Raw genomic sequence first — 25,603 nt, forward strand, 5'->3', positions numbered from 1 at the left:
CTTGGTGACTCAAATCCCTGCAAAACACTTCATTATTGGCAAGACGGGTTAGAATGTCCTTTAACAAGGAAGTTACCGATTGGCCTTGCACGTTGTTGGGAGGTTGGGCATTCCGAACACCGAGGGCGTTTTGGGATTGCCCTAGCCCATGCTCTTTATAATCTTGGTGGAAATCGGGTGGGGGCCTCAATACATTATTGTTATTACAGTATGACAAATTAGGATGTTGGTATCGAGGTCTCCACCCGTTATTATTATTGTGGTGGTTAGGATAGGAGTTTGAGTTAGAGTTGTACCTTTGGTTACCTCCTACGTAACTTACGTTTTCGGTGTCATAGACAAAAGGGGTGCCGGTGTTGCAATTTTCCCCGTCATGATCACCACCACAGTGGTTACATCAGGACCTATGCATCTTTGCTGAGGCTCAATTGTGCTATTAAAGTGTCGAGTTTCTTGTTCATCTCAACCATGGAACTCTTTGGAGCCTCTTTTTCCATGGCGAACGCTTGATGTCTCGGGGGTCCGGCAAGCCAATCTTCTTGCCATTGAATGCTTTTTCTTGCAAGCTTATTGATGAGCTCATATGCTTCGCTTGCCGATTTCCTGAACAGGTCCCCACCTGCTGCGGAATCCATGGTAGCACGATTAGTGGGCGTTAAACCATGATAAAAATTACTTACAAGATCGTGCTTGGGGATGTCATGGTGTGGGCAACTTCGAAGCAATTTTCGGAACCTCGCCCAAGCTGCGTGAAGGGCTTCGTGTTGGGGTTTTAGTGTCCTATAGACAATTGTTCTATGATACAGACTTAATGTAAATGAAGTGTTCTTTATATCATTTGTTTTAATGAGATATATGTTTTATAACTATATAAAGGCAAACCCTTTTAAGCACTAAATAAAGTCTAATAAAAGGAAATCCGTAAGTTTGTTTAAAGTGATTATAAAGTGTTCATACAAGCATGAAGTGAGACAAAACTTTATAATAAACTAATAAACTTAAAACCACCCCAAGTCAAGCAATATGTTTAGGATTGACATATCGCGGTTGAGACTTGCATGTAACAATGTCTTCTGTCCGACAGAAAGCTGATCTCACAAGCTTCATATATATAGATATCTAGACAATTACATGGATCCGATGAAAGGTAGTTCATTAGGATTGGGGACCCGACTTGAGATAACAGGATGGGTAGATTCTTCCTTGTCACCTGTTCATCTCATTGGTATTAATAGGTATAAATAATCCTCAGACTCAAAGGAATGTTAATTGGTATTCTGGATTACGGAATGTGACGCTTTGACTCTGGTGTAACACGATCCTTAATAGAGATGACTCTGGGGTGTGAACAACAGACGTTGGGTATCACAGGAAGTGATTGCGGGATCGTTATACATTGGATTGAGCATTTATCACTCCCGATAAATGGGAGATATGTCCATGGATCGCTTGTGGAAGTCTTGACTCTAAATCCTTGCAAGGTGATAGCTTGAGATTGAAATGAAATTTCTCTTAACCTATCTAATTGGAGTTGACTCGGTCAGAACAAGTAAAACGAACGTCTCGCTATATGTGACTTGACATCACCCATAGTCATAAGATTCAGTTCAAGGACGTAGTTGATAAAGGATCAAATTATACCGTAACTAATACGGAAAGGTCAACGACAGAATCAACCTGTCTTCTTATAGCTCTAGAGGAATGATTACGGACTTGCTAATCACATACTCTGTACATCATTCCGTTATGCAAAGATTAAATATAATTCTTTGAAAATTATTTAATAACGTTGCATACGGCTAGAAGCGATAAGAACCTAATGGGTCACACATAAGACTTGGAACCCAAAAGAGAGACAGATGCTAATTAATTGACGGAAGCCCAATTGAGCCCAATAAAGCCCAATTACCAAGGGGGGTCGAAATTTATGTATATTAGATACATAAATAATTAACTTGATTTTATTAATCCTAATTAGATTAGGATTATGAATTAAATTAATTAAAGGATAAATAAGTTATGAGTTTTAATTAGATTATATTACTCCTATTATTATCCAATAAGGTTATTGTTATTATCTTTTATATTTAGATATATTAATAGATAATATTTAAGAATTCTATTCCGAATTGAATTCTTATTCAATAAACCTAATTCTATCTAACTAAGGATTAGATACAAGAAAGATTATAAATACCCCCTATGTAGATTTTCGAAATCTATTATTGATTCCAGGAGAGAGAATTCGAACCCCCCTAGCCGAGGACGAGATTTAACCGCTTCCTTCCGTTCAATTGATTTTCATCTCTTTCTCTTTATCCTTGATCTTGTGTTGATTAATTAGAGACAATCTACTTTGGTTGTTAATAAACGGTTGATTCTAACTTGATCTTCTGTTGTTTTGTTTTGTGCTCGGGAACTCGAAGTAAGAGTTATGGGCACTTCGTTTGCAACAGTAGATAGAACATCTAAAAGGTATTTCTTCTTATCCCTCTTTGTATGAAATAACGGTTAACGGATCTTGGGGTTAATAGAAATAGGTTAAAATTTTTATATTTCCGCTGCTATACGTTAGCCTATTTTCCTTCACTTCGTACTCGAGTTGCCGAAAGGAAGTGATATCATTGCGCAACTTCACCGTCTTGGAAGGTGGAAAGTAATAAGAGAGGAACTCCTTTTCGAGCTCATCCCAAGACGTGATAGTTCCGGCTTCCAATGAGTGCAACCATTCCAACGCTTGGCCTGTTAAAGAAAAAGGAAAAAATTTTAGACGTACGGCCTCAACCGGGACACCATTTTATTGAGAAGTATCGACACACATAAGAAATTTATCAAGATGTTCGTTAGGGTTCTCATGAAGTTCTCCTCCAAATTGACCGAGTTGTTGGATCAATTGGATCATGCTAGTCTTTATTTCATATGTGTTGGTCGGGATGGCGAGGGCGACGATTCCATTGCGATTTTATAGTCGATGCGGAGCTGGGATCTCCATCATTGTTCGGGTGCCATTTCCCCCTCCGTTCGGGACGTTGTTCACCGGTGGGTTGGTTTCATTGTTGATGTTGGCCATCTTTTCTCTCCGAATCCTACAAAGAGTCTATTCAATTTCAAGATCAATAGGAACGAGAGTATCACTCCGAGATTGGGTGTGCATAAACTATTAAAGAAAATAAAGAAAAATATAAACAAGAAAGAATGTTGTTAGTATATAAACAAAGTATAAAAAATTTACACAAAAATAATGTCTAGACTAACAATAAAACGTTTTGGTCTAATATTGAAAGAAAATATAAATCCCCAGCAACGGCGCCAAAAACTGGATATGATCTTTCTAAGTGCTTTAACTCTACTAGATGCTACTACGTAGGGGAAAGTGTACCCCGTCGTATCAAGTAATAATTCGGTTAAGACCGGGTATCGAATCCACGGGATTTATACCTACAAGTATTAAACTACTCGGTTCTATTCGTTATCTAGGTGGTGAATACTTTAGGTTGGTTTGGGTGACAACTAAAAACTACTCCTAAACTATGGTGAGATAGACTTATATAACCAAAACTCTACAGGTTATGATAAGATATAAATATGATAAGCAAAGACTCCGAACATATACGATTGGTAGTTTACTCTTGCAAAGACGACTACGTGTAGTTCGGTCGACCCCATGAAGTACTTAGACGACGTGGTTCCTAGTCACGCTGGGGATCAGAAACTAGGGCCTATAAGTTCCGTGGCTTGTCAATTCCTAAGGTTTCCGGAATGTTACTCCCGGTAGGGCAGCGCCTATATGGTTCCCTAAAGATGACCCGTACAAAGGGCACCGGGTATCGAACTCCCCCTACACAATAATCAATTATAAATATCAAAACAAGTAGTAAACATCAACACGTATAGAGGAACAGGAATTACAAATCATATATTATAAATGTGGAATGGAAAAATGTGGATACAACCAAGCCTAGTACATAGGAAGAGTGCAAGCTAATTAGCAAGTAGAAAGGGAAGAATCGGCCCTTGGAACTAGCTAACCGGACTCAAGGCCGTCTCTTAGGTCTTGGAGGTGTAACTTCTCGAGCTTGGTGGAGGAGGATGGAATGGAACTTCGACGGAGTGACGGAATAAGTGAACAAGCTCTCAAAGTGGTAGAGTTTGATTATATAAAAATCTGAATGAGGAAATGAGTGCTAATCACTCTTATTTATACACATCAATCTCGGGGGTAGAATCATAATTACATAAGTTACAAACAAGAATTCACACTATTTTTGCAAGTTTCACAAGGTACGCCCCGCGTAGAAGGTGGTACGCTCCGCGTATCTGCAAAATCAACCCATTCCGTTGATAATTTCTTCCGCGTGGACTGGATTTAGACTTGTTGACTCAACCACGCCCCACGTAAAATGGGATACGCTCCGCGTGGTTGAGCTCCTAGAACTTATTTGCTCGAAATATGCCTTGTACGCTCCGCGTAGTCTGGGTTACGCCCCGCGTAAGTGAGTTCCTAGAACTTTTGTCTTTAATTCACACAAGAGACGCTCCACGTAGTATGATTTACGCCCCACGTAGTTGATGCTGACCATGTGGGAATGCTCAGTTGACTGCCGTGTATTGAGGGGCATTGTTCTACGCACCGCGTGCCCTTGTTTTACGCCCCGCGTATCCGAAAGTTAGTGCTTGAGTGTTTTCTTCTTTGTACCTGAAAAATACGATCTCCGAGAACCGAGTTAGCTTGATGTTTATTTTTCTGAAATTAATCAAAAACTAAAAAAATCGACTAAAAATGTAAAATTGATTTTTATTTCGTAATTTATTTAAAAATATGCTATTTTTGTAATTAAACTTATCTATTAAGCTCGAAATTAAACCGTAAATCACGCTAAAAGATAGGGACAAAATGCCCCTATCACTTTGCAAGAGTAAATTGTCACTCGTATATGTTCTGAAATATTGTTTGTTATATATTGTAACTTATTTTCACCCGTCTCACTTCTTTAGAGTTTGGACTATACAGATCTGTCTCACCATAGTGTAGGAGTAGTTTGTAGTTGTCACCCAAACCAAACTAATGTATCCATCGCTTAGATAACGAATATAACCGAGTAGTTTAATACTTGTGGTTATAAATCCCGCTGATTCCATACCCGGTCTTAACCGAATTTATTATTTGATACGACGGGGTACACTTGCCCCCTACGTAGCGTCTAGTAGAATTAAAGCACGTAGAAAGATCATAACAGTAACACACACATAGTTTACCGCTCTACTAGAGGCGCTCATCAAAAACATAAACTCAGAAATATTTAAAACAAAAAAAATATATATTAAAATCTGTAATGTATTTTTTTTATCAAAACCTAACTTTCTAGCTAAAGGCTCAAAACCTAAAGCTTTCTTTTGTGTCATTTTTTTTATGGGTTAAATATTATTTGAGTTGTAAATTGTGATGAAAAACTAATAACAATTAATGAAAAAAATGTTAAATAATAAAATATAAAAAAAAGTATAAAAATAAATCTTGTGGTTATACTTTTTTTCTATCAGCACCCTTGTGGTTTAAAAGTTTGCAAAATGGTACCTTGAGGTTCATTCCGTTAGCAAACACAGGCCAAATTGACTAACGGTGTTAAAAGTCAAAGGAAAAAGAGTTAATTTAATCCTTATATTTATTTATTTTATAAATTAACCCCCTTAATATCTAATTATCATAAACAAACCCTAAAATAAAAAATAAAAATCAATTATACCATCTTCTCCATCTTTTTAATTTCTTATTTTTTTCTTTTTTCTCTCTCTTCTCTCTTAATTTTTCTCTCTCTAAAATCAATTGAACCACCAAACAAACACCTCATTTTTTCACCTCATTATCCCCTCTAACAAACACCCTCTTAATACTCTCAGTGTCTAATCTATTCTAAACTCTTAACTAAATCTCAGATTAAGGAAAAAACCACCAAACCACCATAAAATTAAACCAAACCCATTCTTCATATCTTATACGACACCGATTCCGGTGACATATAATCATATATGCCTCTGAATCTCACTATTTTTGCCTCTCCGCTACTTTTCTCCTCTAAATCGCCCGCTAGCCCAAAATCAGCTAATTTCAATTTCCTTCCGTTTATCCACGGGAAAACTAGAATGTTTTCAGGCTTAAGATCACAATGGACAACTTTTTTCTTGTGCATAAAAGATAGTCATTCCAGTATCATCCGAGTATAAACCCTAACATCGGATTCGGGTATGCCGTATTCGTAGTTTTGGGTTATGAGATCAAAGAGAGAGCCTTCTGATGCATATTCAAGCACCATATGAGTATGATCTGTAGTAATTTCGGTGTAGAGTTTGGTGATGTGATTACATCCCTGTAATTTTTGTATTATCTTAATCTCTTTGGCTAAGGATGAACCTGGTTTTGCAGACTTGATGGCTACCAATAAACTTGGATTTGCAGAATGATGGGCTTTGTGTACTGGGCCGAAACTGCCATTCCCAGTTTCTTTTGTTTTCACCCAGGACGACATTGTTGTATTGTATGTATAACTTGAGAGAGATCACAATATATATATACAAAGGATTTAAATCCGATTTCTTGTTGGAAATCTAGTCTTAGTTAAATTTGGATTCCCTTTGTTATATGAAATATCGTTAAATATAAAAATATTTTATTATTTATGTGAGAAAAATACAATTTAAGTCCATGGGGTGATAGATGAAGAATGGGTTTGGTTTAATTTTGTGGTGGTTTGGTGGTTTTTTCCTTAATCTGAGATTTAGTTAAGAGTTTAGAATAGATTAGACAAGGTGTAGTTGCTCCTCCATTGCGATTCCCTATAGCTGGACATGAGGTAGCTCCTCCACTATTGCCATTTCTAGTGCCTATAGCCGGACATGAATAAGAAATATTTTGATTTCGTAACCAAGTTGAACAAGAAGATATGGAGTTAATGAATGTAATGAATATAGTTAGACATGATGTGGTTACTCTTTTATTACCACTGCCTGTAGATGGAGATGATTCGACTCCTCCATTCCTATAAGGATGTAAACGAGCCAACCTGACCCCAAATCTAGGTAGACTTGGTATTTGCTCGTTAATATCTCAAGTCATGCCCTCTCGAACCGAGTTTTGACCGGACAAGCTTTGACTAAATTTGACCGAATTTGACCAAGCTTTGACCAAATCTTTCTGAGCTTTGATTGAGTCGAGCGTTTAACGACCTTTAATCAAATTCACAGTACATGCATAGAATAAGTAGCGTAAGAGACAAAAACCCTCCGTATAACATATTCCACGTGATTTAAAATATTTTTAAAAAACAATCACATGTTATGGCTGAGATTCAAGAATAGCAGATGCTACTCATGGTCGAGATGCATAGAAAAATTTAAAAACAATGAAATATATATTAAAACTTGTAATGTATTTTGTTTTTTTTTTTTATTAAAACCTAATTTTCTAGCTAAATTCTCAAAAGCCAAAGTTTTCTTTTGTGTGATTTTTCGGATGAGTTAAATATTATATGAGTTGTGAATTGAAAAAATGTTAAATAATAAAATATAGGGAAAACTATAAAAATAAAACTCTTGGTTTGGACGATTTTTAAACATAAACTATGTAGTTTAAAAGTTTGCAAAGTGGTACCTTGTGATATATTCTGTTAGCAAAAACAATCCAAACTGTTAATACAATTAGAAAATGTTGTATTTTTGTCATTCCATATTTTTACTTTTACCTTTACCCAATCACTAAGTGACATATCATCACCATCTACATCTTTTTTTTCTCTCTTACCATTTGATCGTACTTTCTTTCGCCCCTCTCCTCTCTGTATCTCCTTTTTTCCTCTTCTTTTTCTGTGTGGAGTGGACTGATTTGCTGAATTGGAGTTAAAAATGATTGGTAGAAAGAAAAGAAAGTTGAAATCGCAAGTTACTTTTCGTTACTCTTTCAATTTCTGAAGGAAACGGTATGTTTTTATGACTTTCTCACATTTATCGTGAAGGAAATGCGGTTGCTAATTCTCTTGCCACTTTTGGTCGTATGGTTGATAGTTTACATTAGTGGGATTTAATTTCAGATTTTTGTTGCTCGACTTTTTTGCATGATCTTGAGGGCGTGGTTTTTATCGCTTCTCTTGACATGGTTTTGTTTTGAGCTTTTGTATTTGGTTCTTTGTAACTTTTCTTTGCTCATTTAATAATATTGGTTCGGGTTTGTTGTGATTTTCAGGGGTGCCAGCATACTTGGGATGTCTGTTTTTTGCACTTTCTCATTAACCGGCATTGAATAAAAAAAAGTTTTACCAAACAAGTTTACACAATCCGCTAATCCAATCATCTAGTCAAATCAGCTAACCGGAAAGGTAATCAGCTATCAGCTAACAATTAACAACTAATTGCCAAACATGGCCATTGTTAAGAATAATGAATTACTATTTGCATTAATAACATTTAACCAATCAGGCAACCGTATGCTTCGACCTGCATGAAAAGCTGGACTATTTGTTGAAGATAAAAGTACATCGAACCCATATGAAGTTTTACAGTAAACATATTGTATCCATCAGACAAATATGGGTTCGATCAAGATTTGTTTTTCCGGAGTACCAAAAGTAAGCATGCCATCATTATGAACATAAAGACCCAAAGTATGGAATCCCAAAAAGAGACTGACCCAACTTAAATGGGATATGATAGCTTATTTATGGTCTAACATTCTTGCCAATACATTATTCTCATTCTGTTCCGGATTGTAAACTCTAATAAAAAAAAATATATCTCCGTGAGCAAAAGCTGCCTTTACATTTTTAATATTATTACTACTAGACTTCAACCAACGTTACAAAATGGACGTTAATAACTTTAAAGTAAAAAATTCAAAGAATAGATGATATTTTAAGAAATTTTAATTCTTCAAAAATTGTATTTTGAGGTCATTTAGGCGTTGTAATGATAAATAGTGATTTGCAAAATAAAAAATATGGTTTAATGATAAATATTGATCTAAACAACTTTAATTCTTGAATATTTTCAGTTTAATGTCGTTAACAATAATTTTAATGCGTCAGTAAAGGTTTAATGACCATAAAATTAGAAACTATGGATAAAGTGTAAAAATACTCTTAATGTCTAAAATGGTACAATTTAACCCATAATGTTGACAAGTTGGGTCAATTTCAAACATCATTATAAAACATATATATATTGTTCCTTATTCTGTACAAATTGCATATCTGTTGGTTCTAACAAAATGATTTTATATTTTTTGTGATTTAATAATAGAAGTAGACATAAATATTTTTTAATTCGATAAAATATTTAAATTTTTTTGTCCAACTCGTATAAAATACAATATATTTTTAAAATTTTTTTCACGTCTAGTTCTATGTTTGTGATCTATTACTAATTAGTGATAAACTGACGGATATGTGAAGTGTAGATGACAAAATTTGTAACCGAGAAGACAATTTAACAAATTATTTTTCAAATTGATCCAACTTATCAACGTTAAGGGTAAAATTGCTCTTAGTTGCCAATATTTGGGTAAAATTGTACAATTTTAAACATTAACGGTAAAATTGTTTCTGGTTATAAACGATTGTGGTATTTTTGCACCTTATCCTTAGAAAATATAAAATTAAGTAACTTTGATGTTACGTTTTAAAGTTTAATAAACATACCGTAAAATCGAGTAAAGTTTAATGGCCATGGTTGTAATTTACCCGATAAAATAAGGGTGTTGTTAAACCCAGCCCCAAATTCCCACCCCTAGCCCCGTGAAAGGACGAAAATACCCTTTCATGGGTTTTGGGGAGGAAAAAGCTTTTTTTTTGCTCTCCCGACACGCGGGCGTGTGCCTATCACGCCTCACCTTGTGGTCGGGCGTGATAGCCCCACGCATCGCCGTGTGGCCGGACGTGATCGCTACACGCCCGACCACACGGTGAGACGTGGGGCTATCACGCCCGACCACAAGGTGAGGCGTGATAGGCACACGCCCGCGTGTCGGGAGAGCAAAAAAAATAGCTAGTCCGCTATTGAATTAAATCCGTAAATACCTGTTACGTAAAAAAAATTAGTCCGCTGTTGAATTAAACCCGTAAAAAAATTAGTAAGCTATTGAATTTAACCGTAAATACCTGAATTAACAAAATAAAAATTTAACTAAAATTAACAAAATAAAGATTTAGTTAAACTAAATTAAACAAAATAAAATTTACAACAACTAAAATTTACGACATAAAAATTTAGTTAAACTAAATTAAACAAACTAAAAATTACAAAAAATTAATTAAAACCCCTCGGGCGTATGAACATCACGCCCGAACCATAGGTCGGGCGTGATAGCCTCACGCCCGAACCACAGGTCGGGCGTGATATTCATACGCCGGAACCGTAGGTCGGGCGTGATGTTCATACGCCCGACTGCGATTCCGGCGTTTTTAAAAAATCACCCACAGATTCAATTTTTAAGCTTAAATCAAAAAACAAAAACGGTAAATCTTATTATTTTCGCTTTCCCTTTACGGTTGTTGTTACACTCCATGTTTTGGTTCACAAATTAGTCCGGATTTGATCAAAGAGTGTGTAGGATATTTGAGAGGTTTTGTGTTTTTTCAAATTTTGGGTAAAGGGTAGTTTGATCTTTTCATGGGACTAGGGGTGGGAATTCATGGTTGGGTTTAGTAATCCACTAAAATAATGGTATGCAAGTGGATATGAATATGATTTGTAAAAGAATAATTTTGGAGGGAGGGATTTGAAATTATCAAAGTTCTACGTTTTCATTTTGCAGCTCGCGCCCATATTTTAAGTTTCAAAAATTAAACTAATCCATATTCGCACCAATCAAATCCAATCAACATAAAATCCAACGGTGTATAATCTAACCCCTCTCTTCACACGGATTGAAACTTAATCCAACGGTCACAATGTCACCACTCCTCCTATAAATACCTCCATTTCATATCCAGCCAAACAATCCCCAAACAAACAGAAATCAGAGAGATCTAAAAATGTCAGGCAGAGGAAAGGGAGGCAAGGGATTGGGAAAGGGAGGAGCCAAGAGGCACCGGAAGGTTTTAAGAGATAATATTCAGGGAATCACTAAGCCGGCTATCCGCCGTTTAGCCAGACGTGGTGGCGTTAAACGTATTAGCGGTCTGATCTACGAAGAAACAAGAGGCGTACTCAAGATCTTCCTTGAGAACGTCATTCGTGATGCCGTTACCTACACTGAGCATGCTCGCCGGAAGACTGTCACCGCCATGGATGTCGTTTATGCCTTGAAGAGACAGGGGAGAACTCTTTATGGCTTCGGTGGTTAGGTTAGGATTAGATTTAATTTAGTTGCTGTATTTAGCCTTTGATTTAATTGGATTGTGCTTAATCTTCTTCTATCTTTGAAATTGATTTGATACTGAGAATATTATTGTGAGTAAATTTGAATTCTGAATGTTCAAAATTACTGTCTGTGATTGTAATCCGGTGGAAATTAATGTTCGTAAAATTAGAGTGTTCATACCAGTTAGGTCTGGTCCAGAAACAAGTATTAGAGCTGGACCGACATAAAATTGAAATTAATGGGATCAAATCACTTGGTTAAATGAAATAATTCAAATTGATAGTGCTAGATAGACCTAGAGATGGTAATGGGTAATGTAGCATGGGGGTACCCAGTTTTATCTGTACACCATGTAAAAGGATATGGATCAATATCATTATATTGTGTATTTGTTGGGTAGGGATCCTCTACAGTTGGTGGAGTTCTAATCCCAATCATTAATTGTAACATTAATGGATGAGATTTTTTTTTTTTTGGTAGAAAAGGAAAAGAAAAACGAACAACAACAAACTACTCAGGAATTAGTCTAGGGAAGCTAACCCCAATCCTATCTTCTAAGAGAAGATGAAGATAAAATTAGGGGAAACAGGAAGGGTAGTAACGCCTAACGTCCCTTCATGGCCCGCCGCCGCCAAGCGATCAGCAACACGATTCTGCTCTCTAAAAATGTGTCTGAACTCTACGAACTCAAAGGAGGAGCAAAGCCTTATAATAGCTTTGATGAGGTTGCGACTGTTAAGACCCGTAGAATGATTCTCAGAAATCATTTTGATTGCTTCCAAATTATCAGACTCCACAGAGAGCCTCTTAACACCCAGCCTTTTAGCAAGATTGATTCCAGTAAGAATAGCCCAGAGTTCCGCAGAAAAGGAAGAACCCAACCCTAAATTTTGGGAGAACCCAGAAAGCCAGGCGCCCCCTGCATCTTTAAGCACACCTCCAGCCGCAATCTTACCGTTACTGAGGCAGAAACCATCAGTATTCAGTATTAATGGATGAGATTTAATTGATAAATTTTAATATTTAATTAATCATTTATTGATCAATCAAATCTCCTCAATTCATTTTGTAATTAATGGTTGAGATGATTACAACTCCACCAACTCTAGAGGATTTCAACTCTAGAGGATCTCTAGCCGTATTTGTTATATTTGATGTGATGCGATCCCAAATAGACCCAATTCATGAGTATGAGAATACCTGTAGAGTATTCGGTGTCTGTTATATTTGATGGATATGAGAATACTCGTAGAGTATTCTGTGTCTGTTATATTTGATGCAATACCAAACAGACACCGAATTATATGTAAAGTTCAGTAAGGCCGATCCCGGCTTGGCCCAGGAATCTGTCTAGTACCAGATGGCATAATCTATACTATATTAATTATAAAACGTTTTTTTTTTCTGTACTGAGCGATTATAATTGCGATTTAATTCTATTTAACCAAAATTAATTTATGGACTTAATACTTCATTAAGAAAAAATAAATTTTTTAATTAATTGGCAAAAAATATTTCCACTCCTCTTTATATGCATATATTTTGATATTCGCTTTTATTTTCGAAAAAAATGAGAAACAGATGATTCTTTTGTTTGTTTCATGTCTTTGCTTACGAAATTCAAAAACATATAATTATTAAAATTTTTAATGAAGTTAAAGAAGTGATATTTGTGAGCGTGACTGATATTCTATACAGTAAAAGAATAAAAATAAATTGATTGAATTTCTTAATGGAATATTACGAGATGAAAATAAGATAAATCATCACATTAAGTTGATTCAATTGGATATATTGAGTTATTGGCCCTGTTTGGTAAAGAGCGTTTTGGGATAAAAAGAGCGGTTTTGACCAACTTTAGAGGTTTGACCACTAAAACCGCTAATTGGAGTGTTTGGTGGAGAGAGGTTTGGGAGAGAGCTTTGGGATGAAAACGCTAATTTAGAAAAATCTCTTAAAAGGAGTTTTTTCAATTAGCGTTTTGCAATATTAAAATTAATGGACTTCTTTAACCCTAATAGATAGACTCCCTCTTCTCCTGCGCCAAAATTAATGCCCTTATTCGTCTTTTTGCACAACCCGCTATTATCAATCAGCTAATTTTTACCAAACAGGTCTATACAAACAGCTAATCAAATCAGCTAGTCAAATCAGCTAACAGTTAACAGCTAATGTAATCAGCTAACAGCTAACAACTAATTCTCAAACAGGACCATTGTAATCTAATGAATAATTGAATTCGGATACTTGATGATCATGAAATTCTATCAAGCAAAAATGATTATCATCAAGATGAATTTATGAATAATTCTTATGGATTTTATTTTATTTATATGTAATTGAAGTTTTTTAAGCGGACGACTAAATATATATATGTAACATATACATGATATAAAATTACTTCAAAATAAAATATGTTATTTATTTAAATTATATAAAAGTTTCATATCCCGTGTATTGCATGGGTTTTCCACTAGTAATAATAATAAGGCTTAAAGCACTAGTTTGCTCCTAATCTATCCAAAATTTTATCATTTGGCCTCTGGCTTATTATTTGATCACATTTGGCCCCTGATATATCTCAAATTAGTGAAATTTCATCCAATTTGGATTCAAACTTAACCGAATCATTGTCCCATTGATAAGTAATAATATTTTGACACTTGAACTTAATATTTTTTAGTTTAGGATTTGTTTTTTGTTTTTTCCTTTTTTAATCTAATTAATTATTTTCACATAATGTGGAGAAAAAAACTTTAAGAAATATTACGTTTCAAGTTTAAGTGTCAAAATATCGTTACTTATCAATAAGATAATGATTCCGTTAAGTATTTATACAAATTGGATGAAATTTCGTCAAATGGGAGATATTAAGGGCCAAATGTGATCAAATAATAGATCAATGGTCAAATGACACAATTTTGGATAGATCAGTGGTTAAACAGTGCTTTAAGCTTGATAATAATAATAATATCTATTTAAAATTATAAATTGTCTATACATCATTTAGAAATATGGATTATTTTTTCAACTATAGTCTCATATGAATTATAAATTGGCTATACATCATACAGAAAATGTAAACCTTAAAATTAGGTTTTGATTGTATGCCTTTTTTTTCTTTTCTTTTTATATTATTAAAGATAAAAACAAGTTCTATTTAAAAAAAAATAAAAAAAGCAAAATACTATAGTTATAATACTGGATTAAGCTATGCTTACTCTGTTTTTATAGGCTAGTTAAACTTGCACTTTCACTTATCTCTGAACGTGTTTGTTCAATTAGCAAGTTTCCAGATAAAACCATTTTTCCGGATAAAGTTCAAAAAAAAAAAAAAACCACGTGTTTTCGCTTTTTATCAAATTGATACTTGAACTTTTTGGATTAAGATTTTTGTTTTGTTAAATACGAATATTTTTTAGTTTGACACTATAAAAATTACCGTTAACGAGTTCAAAATGAAAATTTTCAAAAATTAAAGTTGTTTAGTACCACATTTATTATAGAAAATAAATTTTTATTTTCTAAAATCCTCGTCTCCAAAACTTTCTTTATCTAAAATATTAATTTTCTTTTTTCTCACCAAACAACATCTAAATGACATTCAAATTGAAAAGTTTATTTTTTGAATCAAAGGTATTTTATTAATACTCATAAAAATGACAGTACATCAGATGCAACCAAATGTTGAATACAAGTTGGGGTAAAATCCCAGAACGAGGGGTTCTGAGGACAAAAGAAAGTTTAGCAAGCGCATCGGAAACTTTGTTTATAGTTCGTGGGATGTATCGAAGCCTTTGAATTTTCAATTTTAAGATTGTCAACTCTGTTAAAAAGTGAAAGCATGTAGTATTTTTTAAACTTTACTTTTTTTTAATCCAAACTCAACTCTTAGGTGTTGGTGTTGTGCCATTTCATCATTATTATGAATTTAATTTAATTTATTAAGAAGTAATTCGATTTCCCTCTAGTCCTATTATCCCCTGAACTTATCCAAAATATTTGATTGATCCATGAACTTTTAAAGTGTTCTAATAGTTTTTTCAATTTGCTTAAAATATTTCGATAGTCTTTTCAACTTGCTTAAAATATTTCGATAGTCTTTTCAACTTGCTTAAAATATAGTCAATTAATTATTTTTAAAGATATCAAATTTATAAATTAAAAATATAATCCAATTCGATGCATATAACAATTTAAAAATATAAAATATATACTTCTTAACTAAATAGTTATTATTATTAATATTTTTTTATTGAAGGCCGGTTAGTGAGAGAGTGTAAAAAACAGACATCACAGCTATGCTGGCACATCTGAAAATCACAGCAAACCCGAACCAAAATATAATAAAATAATAGAGTATATATTTTATTTTGATATCCAAAAGTTTAGGTAAGGGTAGGTCTACCCACCTCCAAGGTCAGGGTAAAACCACCGACCTCGATGAGGGTTTACAGTGGAATTTACAGATCACCTACCAATGAGGGCTAAATTTTGACGGAGTGGGGAATCAGACCTCAAACCTGTCAAGCAGAGGTTCAACGCCTTACCACTCGGACCAACCCTCATTGGCATAGAGTATATAATTTTATAATTGAACTTAAAATTATATAATAGACTTTTAAATTTTATTTTATATAAATATATAAAATTTTAGAAACTTTATTAATATTAGAAAAATAAAATACTTTTTGTATAATAATTATCTAAGATAAAATAGAAAAAATAGTATTAAATGATATTTCAAATATCTTAGTTAGTAAATATGATTATATATTCAGTAATGGTCGATGTATATTAGTCTAGTGATTTAGAAGCATGTTTAGGTTTTCCAGGTTTGAGCTCCCATATCTGCAGAAATTCTTAATTTTTTAATTAAATAGCAACCTTGATTAGACCGCTTAATCGGAACCGGTTCAACCGGTTTACGGTTGAACTGAATGGTTCTAATCGGTTTTATATATTTAAAATTATAAATTGACTATAAATCTCTTGGAAATATGAATTATTTCTTTTTAACTGTAGAACTTGTTTGATTTACCTGTGTTTGCTGTTGCTGTTTGTTGTTTGACATGGTTGTTAAAACCGGACTGGTCAAAAAACTGAAAAAGGTAAAGGATCAAGGGTTTGAGGTTTAACCGAGGTCCAATCGGGGTTCAACCAGTATTAAGAAATTATCTGAAAATTATATTTCTATGCATAATTAATCTTATAACATAGTATAATATTAACTATATTCATAAAATTTATACTAATATAATAAAATTTATTTAATATGAAAAATATGATATCAAATTAATAAATTTAATATGATAAATAAATATAAAAATTAAAAAAGATATAATTTTAAAATTAATAGTGATTATTTTTATTAATAACTAACATGTAAATATCATGGTTTTAAAAACCGGACCGGACCGGCCGGTCGGACCGGGTTAACCGGGAACCGACCAGACATCCGGTCCGGTTATGCTGTATAGGGGTCACTACAAGTGACCCCTTACGAACCGGGTGAAACCGGCGACCCGGGAACAACCCGGCAACCCGGATTCACCCCGGTTTTTTATGAATTTTTGCTGATTTAATTTCAGCGGGGTACAACTTATAAAAACTTAAAAATGTTAAGGACCAATTTCAACTTATCCCAATTATTTATTTTAGCAGCAGACCCACTTAATTTCTGTTCATTTCTCTTCTCCCCTGCTCGACTTAACTTTTTGCTGTTAAATTAAATCCTTTGAGTTTTTTTTGTTGTGAAGGCTTAATAATATTTAGTTTGTTCCTTAATTTATTTATGTTTGATGCTTGATTTTTTTTTTGAAGGATAGATATTTTTGGTTTTTTCTGTTTAATGCTTAATGTTTTGAAGATATTTTTGGTTTGTTTCTGTAATGTGAATGCTTGTGAGGGCTTGAATTTTGTTTTTGTTTAGTTTGTCAATGTTATCAATTTCATGTCAATTGTTTCTATAATATATATTATTTATGACGTCGTCCGGTTCAACCGGTCTGGGTCAACCGGTTGAACCCATTGACCCCTGAACCCTTTGTCCCACCGGTTTGATGTTCGGACCGGTTTTTAAAACCTTGGTAAATATGCTAATAGGATATGTATTTTATAATTCAACTTAAATTTAATTTATTAGATTTTAAAATTTATTTGTATATATTTAAAATTTAAATGCTAATTAAACTTTATAAATATTGAGAAAATAAAATAATTTTTAATAATATTTATCTAAATTGAAAAAATAATATTAAATCATATTTTAATTATTTAATGGGTAAATTCCAAAAAAAAAAACCTCTGTGGTTTGATGTTGTTCAAAAAAACCCTTGTGGTTTGTTTTTACAAAAAAAAGGACCGTGGTTTCACCGTTACCCGAAAAACGGAAAATTACTTAACACCGTTAAAAGCGCTGACGTGGCAAAGGATAGAGTTGAAAAAAAAAGTTTTATTTTTTTTTATTTCTCTTTTTTCTTTTTCTTTTTCTTCTTCTTCTTCTTCCTCTCTTCCTCCTTTTCTTCTTCTCCTCCTCCTCCTCCTCCTCCTCCTTCTTCTCTTTCTTTTCTTCTTCTTCTTTTTTTCATCTTTTTTTTCTTTTTTTTTTAAATTTCCAGAATTCTGGAATTTTTTTTTTTTATTTTTTTTTAATTTTTTTTTTTCTTCTTCTCCCTCATTTTCTTCTTCTTCTTCTCATTCTTCCTCTCCTCTTCTTCTTCTTCTTCCTCTCCTTCCTCCTCCTCCTCCTCTTTTTCTTTTTCTTTTCTCTTTTTCTTCTCTTCTTCTTCCTCCACTCCTCTCCTCTTCTTCTTTTTTTTAAATTTCTGAAATCCAGACGTTACGTCTGAAATTCAGATGTTCAATGTCTGAAACCCAGATGTCTGGGTTTCAGACATTGAACGTCTGAAATCCAGACGTTCAACGTCTGAAACCCAGACGTTCTTAAGAACGTCTGGATTTCAGACGTCCAGAATTCTGGAAAAATTCCAGAATTCTGGAATTTTCTAGAAATTCTAAAAATTTTCTAGAATTATGGAATCCAGAATTCTGGAAATTAAAAAAAAAAGAAAAAAAAGATGAAAAAAAGAAGAAGAAGAGAAGAAAGAGAAGAAGAAGAAGAAGAAGAAGAAGGAGAAGAAGAGGAGGAAGAGAGGAAGAAAAAGAAAAAGAAAAAGAAAAAAGAAAAATTAAAAAAAAATAATTTTTTTTCCAACTCTACCCCTTGCCACGTCAGCACTTTTAACGGTGTTAAGTAATTTTCCGTTTTTCGGGTAACGGTGAAACCACGGTCCTTTTTTTTTGTAAAAACAAACCACAAGGGTTTTTTTGGAACAACATCAAACCACATGGGTTTTTTTTTTGGAATTTACCCTTATTTAATTTATAACATTATTATTTATTTTTAAATAATTAATTAATAACAAACATAAGTGAAATAGTAGTGCATTGGTGGGCATTAAAGTTTACACACAAAGGGTCTAATGTTCAAATCCTAGCTTTGTTAAAATTTATATTTTTTTAAAGTAAAGACTCAAAGCAAACTGGACCAAACAGCTCAATTGGCACTAGGTCAACCAGTTCGCGATTGAACCAAGTGATTTTAAACGGTTTTTAAAGATTTGAAAACCAGACCACCTTTGGCCCGAAATTATTACCGGTTCCGATCGAACCAGATTGAACCGATCGGTCCGGTTCGGGTTTGATAACCTTGTTCTTTGCTTCATTATTTTTGGAAAACGAAAAAAAGCAGTTCACTAACCAAACACCTAATACTCTCATTTTCAATATGAAAAAGCAAACAAAAGATGGAAATTGAGTAAACAAACACCCACATAGTTTACTAAGTTCTATAAATTATTGATGCGCGTCTCATGGTGTGATAAGCATGATCTAACTCAATATATCGAATGGTATTATGACTTTGCATAGAGACAATAAAGTAACATAGATATTTAGCCAAGACATCAAGATATAGAGTATGTTTACTCTAATAAATTATTTGATCATCCACCGAATCATAAGGGATTATAATCTAGGAATGGATTTGGAATTCTTCCATATCATCTCTACTTATTTTAGTATAGATGATGTAGTGGCGATTTTGTAATTGATATCAAGTTTGGGGTTTCAGATTTCCACGTTTTCGGACCTTATTTCATTAGAAACGGGCCAATGATCAAAACTCGTGGCTTTGCCATGAGCTCATTCTGTTTTGGCCAATTTCAAATTCTTAGACATTCAAATTTGCAATTTAGTGTTATTTTCGAATTATTTGCATTTTCTTTTTTAGTTTTTCTAATTCTATTTTCCTATAAGGTTTAACAAAATATATTCTATTTTCCTATTCCTTTTATAATTCTAATTTAGTAAATTGACTATTTAACATTTCCTTTTTGCCTTTCTGTTTCATTTTTAGTTCATGCTTTAGGTTTTTTTTGTATATTTAAAGACTTGTTTTCATTTTAAGGGGACAATTTTTGAATTAGTGAATTACTGATTTCCTATTTACAAAATTTCATGAAATTTTTAAGGTTATTAATAGGGTATTTACGTGAGAATCAACTATTAGGAATGAATCTCTGTTTATTCTATTACGTCTTATCTACACATGAGAATGACTTAATTCATGTACCACATTTAATGACTCCAAACATGGTTGAGTTGTTACCTACTTGTCCACTGTCTATTGTCGTACATGATGTAAATTCTTTTCCATTGCCATTGCCTATAGCCGGACATGATGCAGTTGCTCCTCTATTGCCATTTCTAGTGCCTATAACTCGACATAAACAAAAAATATTTGTATTTAGTAACCAAATTGAAGAAGCATATATGGAGTTAATGAATGTAGTGGATATAGTCGGACATGATGCAGTTGCTCCTTTATTACCACTGCCTGTAGACGGAGATGATTCTACTCATCCTCCATTGCTACTAAGGGTGTAAACAAGCCAACCTGAGCCCAGACCTAGGTAGGGCTGGTATTTGCTCGGTAATGTCTTGAGTCGTGCCCTCTCGAACTAAGCTTTGACTGAGATGAGCTTTGACCAAATTTAACCAACATTTGACCAAATCTTACCGAGCTTTGATTGAGTCGAGCTCTTAACAAGCTTTAATCAAATTCACATTACATGTATAAAATAAGTAGCATAAGAGACAAAAAAAAACATTTATGCCAAACTCCATAGGAGTTTAAAATATTTCAAAAAAATAATCACATGTTATGACCAAGATTCAAAAATAGTAGATGCTACTCATGGTTGGAAAACATAGCCTCACAAAAAAATTTAAAACAATGAAATATATATTAAAATCTTTAATATATTTTTATTTTTAGTTTTTCTAATTCTACTTTCCTATTCCTTTTATGATTCTAATTTAGTAAATTGACTATTTAACATTTCATTTTTTTCTTTCTGTTTCCTTTTCAGTTCATGCTTTAGGGTTTTTTGCATATTTAAAGACTTGGTTTCATTTTAAGGAGGAAATTTTTGAATTAATGAATTACTGATTTCCTATTTACAAAATTTCATGAAATTTTTAAGGTTATTAATAGGGTATTCGTGTGCAAATCAACTATTAGGAATGAATCTCTGTTTATTCTATTGCGTCAAAAGATGTTGAAAAGTTACCTACACATGAGAATGACTTAATTCATGTACCAAATCTAATGACTCCAAACATGGTTGAGTTGTTATGTGCTTGTCCACTGCCTATTGTCGTACATAATGTAAATTCTTTTCCATTGCCATTGCCTATAGCCGGGGATGATGCAGTTGCTCCTCTATTGCCACTTCCAGTGCCTATAGCTGGACATGAACAAAAAATATTTGGATTTAGTAACCAAATTGAAGAGGAAGATATGAAGTTAATGAAATGTAGTGGATATAGTAGGACATGATGCAGTTGCTCCTTTATTGCCACTGCTTGTAGACGGAGATGATTCTACTCCTCCTCCATTGCTACTAAGGGTGTAAACGAGCCAACCTGAGCCCAGACCTAGGTAGGCTTGGGATTTACTTGGTAATGTCTCGAGTCGTGCCATCTCAAACCAAGCTTTGACCGAGATGAGATTTGACCAACATTTGACCAAATCCTACCGAGCTTTGATTGAGTCGAGCTCTTAACGAGCTTTAATCAAATTCACATTACATCCATAGAATAAGTAGCGTAAGAGACAAAAAAAAACCTTTATGCCATACTCCATAGGAGTTTAAAATATTTAAAAAAAAATAATCACATATTATGACCGAGATTCAAAAATAGTAGATGCTACTCATGGTTGGAAAACATAAACTCACAGAAAAACTTAAAACAATGAAATATATATTAATATCTGTAATATATATTTTTCTATCAAAACCTAACTTTCTAGTTAAATGCTAAAAAACCAAAGCTTTCTTTTCTGTCATTTTTCTGATGGGTTAAATATTATTTGAGTTGTGAATTGTGATAAAAAAAACTAATAATAATTAATGAAAAAATGTTAAACAATAAATATATTTAACCCTCAAATCTTATACCAAGAGGAGGGTGGTATAAAATGGTGGAATAAGCTGCTGTAATTTTAAGACGATGGAAAAGTTAATCTTATTCCTAGTTATTATTCTGTTGTAATTTAAGTAGGGATAATATAATAAAATGTATTATTTTATTCATATCCCTATCCAAAATAACAAACACAGAATAATGAGTTCCAACTATCTTATTTTTATCTCTATCATAATCTTTTATGCTTATCTCTATGCAAACATTTATCCTTGTTCATATCCCTATCAAATACCAAACACACCGATAGAGTTTGAGTTTAATTATAGTTTTGACAACTTTTTATGTTTTCTCCCTCCTCCACAGTTCAATACACTACAAAAAATTATCGCCTAATAAGCACATAGTTAAAAAGTATCTTTTAGGTTCTAATAACAAGTAATTTCTTTAAGATTAAAACTAGCATAAAAACAATAAAAGAATGTTCTGCAGAGATTAATAAACATATAAATAATAAAAAGTATGAATGCGCTGTTGCCGGGGATCAAACTCGGGTCACCCGCGTGACCGGCGGGAATACTTACCACTATACTACAACGACCTTATTGATAACTAGTGATTTCTTTAAAATTAAAGCTAGCATAAAAACAATAAAATAATGGTCCAAAGAGATTAATACACATAAATAACTCAAAAAGTATGAATATGCCATTATCAAGTATCGAACCCGGAGCACTCGAGTGACAAGCGGGAATACTTACCACTATACTACAACGACCTTGTTGATTGCTTTATTTGGTAACATTTACTAAGTTATAGACTCTATTGTTAACAATTCCAATTGCAGTGACGATAATAAAATTTATGACTTAAGATGGAGTTTTTTTTTTTAATAATCACTATGCAAATTTTCCTTTAAGATGACATAAGATATACGATAGACATTTTTTTTTCTGTCATTTGATTATTTTTCGCGATAGGTATTTTAAATTTCTATCATCTAAAAGGTTAAGTGCAAACACCCTCAAATTACAGGTGGTTTTACGATGATACACGTCTATCATCTTAAGAAAAATAGATTTTAACCGAAAATGTAGTTAATAATGAGATGACAGTATTTACATATAACTGTCATTGTTTTTTGAAAACAAAAAAGTTGGCAAAATATTATAAGTTTCACGGGGGAGCAAAAAGTTCACAAATTTATTAAGCGCGTACAATGATTGTTAGGGATATAAAAGGTCATTGTGAACAAAATTATTTTTTCACTCGTCTTCTTCATCGAGCTAACCTCTGGGAACCCTAAACTCTTCTCCGTCTTCTAATTTAGTATTTTCGCTATTTAATATTTCCCTTTTGTTTTTTCGTTTCCTTTTCAGTTCATGTTTTAGAGTTTTTTTGCATTATTTAAAGACTTGTTTTCATTTTAAGGAGTCAATTTTTGAATTAATGAAATATTGGTTTCTTATTTACAATTGTTTTTGAAATTTTTAAGGTTACTAATAGGGTATTCATGCACGAATTAATTATTACCAATGAATCCGTGTTTATTCTGTTGTGTCAATAGATGTTGAAAAGTTAGCTACACAAGAGGATGACATAATTAATGTACCACGTCTAATGAATCCAAATGAGGTTGAGTTGTTACCTGCTTCTCCACTGCCTATTTTCATTCAAGGTGTAGTTGCTCCTTCATTACAATTAACTATAGTTCGACATAAGGCAATTGCTCCACTATTGCCATTTCTAGTGTTTATAGCCGGACAAGAACAAGAAATATTTAGATTTCGTAACCAAGTTGAACAAGAAGAAATGAAGTTAATAAATTTAATGGATATAGTCATACATGATGTGGTTGCTCTTTTATTGCCACTGCATGTAGACGGAGATGATGCAACTTCTCCTCCATTCCTACAAGGGTGTAAATGAGCCAACCTGAGCCCAAACCTAGATAGCCTTGGTATTTGCTCGATAATGTCTCGAGTCGTGCCCTCTCGAACCAAGCTTTGACCGAGATGAGCTTTGACCGAATTTGACCAAGATTTGGCCGAATCTTACAGAGCTTTGAATGAGTCGAGCTCTTAACGAGCTTTAATCAAATTCACATTTTATGCATAGAATAAGTATCGTAAAAGATAAAAAAAAACCTTTATGCCATACTCCATAGGAGTTTAAAATATTTCAAAAAAATAATCACATGTTATGACCAAGATTCAAAAATAGTAGATGCTACTCATGGTTGGAAAACATAAACTCACAGAAAAATTTAAAACAATGAAATATATATTAAAATCTGTAATATATTTTTTTTTTATCAAAACTAACTTTCTAGTTAAAGGCTCAAAAGCCAAAATTTTCTTTTGTGTCATTTTTCTAATGGGTTAAATATTATTTGAGTTTGGAATTGTGATAAAAAAACTAATAATAATTAATGAAAAAAAATGTTAAACAATAAATATATTTAACCCTCAAATCTTATACGAAGAGGGGGATGGTATAAAATAGTGAAATAAGCTGTTGTAATCTTAAGATGATGGAAAAGCCAATCTTATTCCTAGTTATTTTTCTGTTATAATTTAAGTAGGGATAATATAGTAGAAAATATTATTTTATTCATATCCCTATCCAAAATACAAAACACGGAATAATAAGTTCCAATTATCTTATTTTTTTTTATCTCTATCATAATCTTTCATCCTTATCTCTATCCAAACATTTATCCTTATCCATATCCCCATCAAATACCAAACACACTGATAGAGTTTAAGTTTAATTGTAGTTTTGACAACTTTTTATGCTTCCTCCCTCCTTCGTAATTCAATACAATAGACACAGAATTATCGCTTAATAAGCACAGAGTTAAAAAATTATCTTTTAGGTTCTAATAACATGTGATTTCTTTAAGATTAAAACTAGCATAAAAACAATAAAAGAATGGTCTGCAGAGATTAATACACATATAAATAACAAAAAGTATGAATGCGCCATTGCCGGGGATCGAACCCGGGTCACCCGCGTGACAGACGGGAATACTTACCACTATACTACAACGACCTTATTGATAACAAGTGATTTCTTTAAGATTAAAACTAGCATAAAAACAATAAAAGAATGGTCTATAGCGATCAATACACATATAAATAACAAAAAGTATGAATGCGCCGTTGTCGGGGATCAAACCCGGGTCACCCGCGTGACATGCGGGAATACTTACCACTATACTACAACGACCTTATTGATAACAAGTGATTCCTTTAAGATTAAAACTAGCATAAAAACAATAAAAGAACGGTATGTAGAGATTAATACACATATAAATAACAAAAAGTATGAATACGCCGTTGCCGGGGATCGAACCCGGGTCACCCGCGTGACAGACGGGAATACTTACCACTATACTACAACAACCCTATTGCTAACATGTGATTTCTTTAAGATTAAAACTAGCATAAAAACAATAAAAAAATGGTCCACAGAGATTAATACACATATAAATAACAAAAATTATAAATGCGCCGTTGCTGGGGATCAAACCCGGGTCACCCGCGTGACAGGCGGGAATACTTACCACTATACTACAACGACTTTATTGATAAGTGATTTCTTTAAGATTAAACTAGCATAAAAACAATAAAAGACTGGTCTGTTGCCAGGGATCAAACTCTGGTCACCCGCGTGACAGACAGGAATACTTACCACTATACTATAAAAAAACTTGTTAAAAACAAGTGATTTCTTTAAGATTAAAACTAGCATAAAAACATA

General features: G+C 33.2%; 1 protein-coding gene and 1 non-coding gene across 2 annotated transcripts; one reads left to right on the forward strand and one right to left on the reverse strand.

The window, feature by feature from the left end:
* Nucleotides 1–10,994: 10,994 nt before the first annotated feature.
* On the forward strand, nucleotides 10,995–11,470 carry LOC136224423 (histone H4). Its single transcript, XM_066012755.1, has one exon. The coding sequence runs from the start codon at nucleotides 11,019–11,021 to the stop codon at nucleotides 11,328–11,330; it is 312 nt and encodes a 103-aa protein (XP_065868827.1). The 5' UTR covers nucleotides 10,995–11,018; the 3' UTR covers nucleotides 11,331–11,470.
* A 13,350-nt stretch (nucleotides 11,471–24,820) lies between these two features.
* TRNAD-GUC (transfer RNA aspartic acid (anticodon GUC)) lies at nucleotides 24,821–24,892 on the reverse strand. The gene has a single exon. It is a non-coding gene; the product is annotated as a tRNA-Asp (tRNA).
* Between the last annotated feature and the right edge of the window lie 711 nt (nucleotides 24,893–25,603).

This window comes from Euphorbia lathyris, chromosome 3 (assembly GCF_963576675.1).
Source record: "Euphorbia lathyris chromosome 3, ddEupLath1.1, whole genome shotgun sequence".
NCBI classification, from domain to species: domain Eukaryota; kingdom Viridiplantae; phylum Streptophyta; class Magnoliopsida; order Malpighiales; family Euphorbiaceae; genus Euphorbia; species Euphorbia lathyris.

Bases quoted from the DNA above. Each gene is read 5' to 3' on its own strand.
- LOC136224423 (XM_066012755.1), top strand. From the start codon at position 11,019: ATGTCAGGCAGAGGAAAGGGAGGCAAGGGATTGGGAAAGGGAGGAGCC.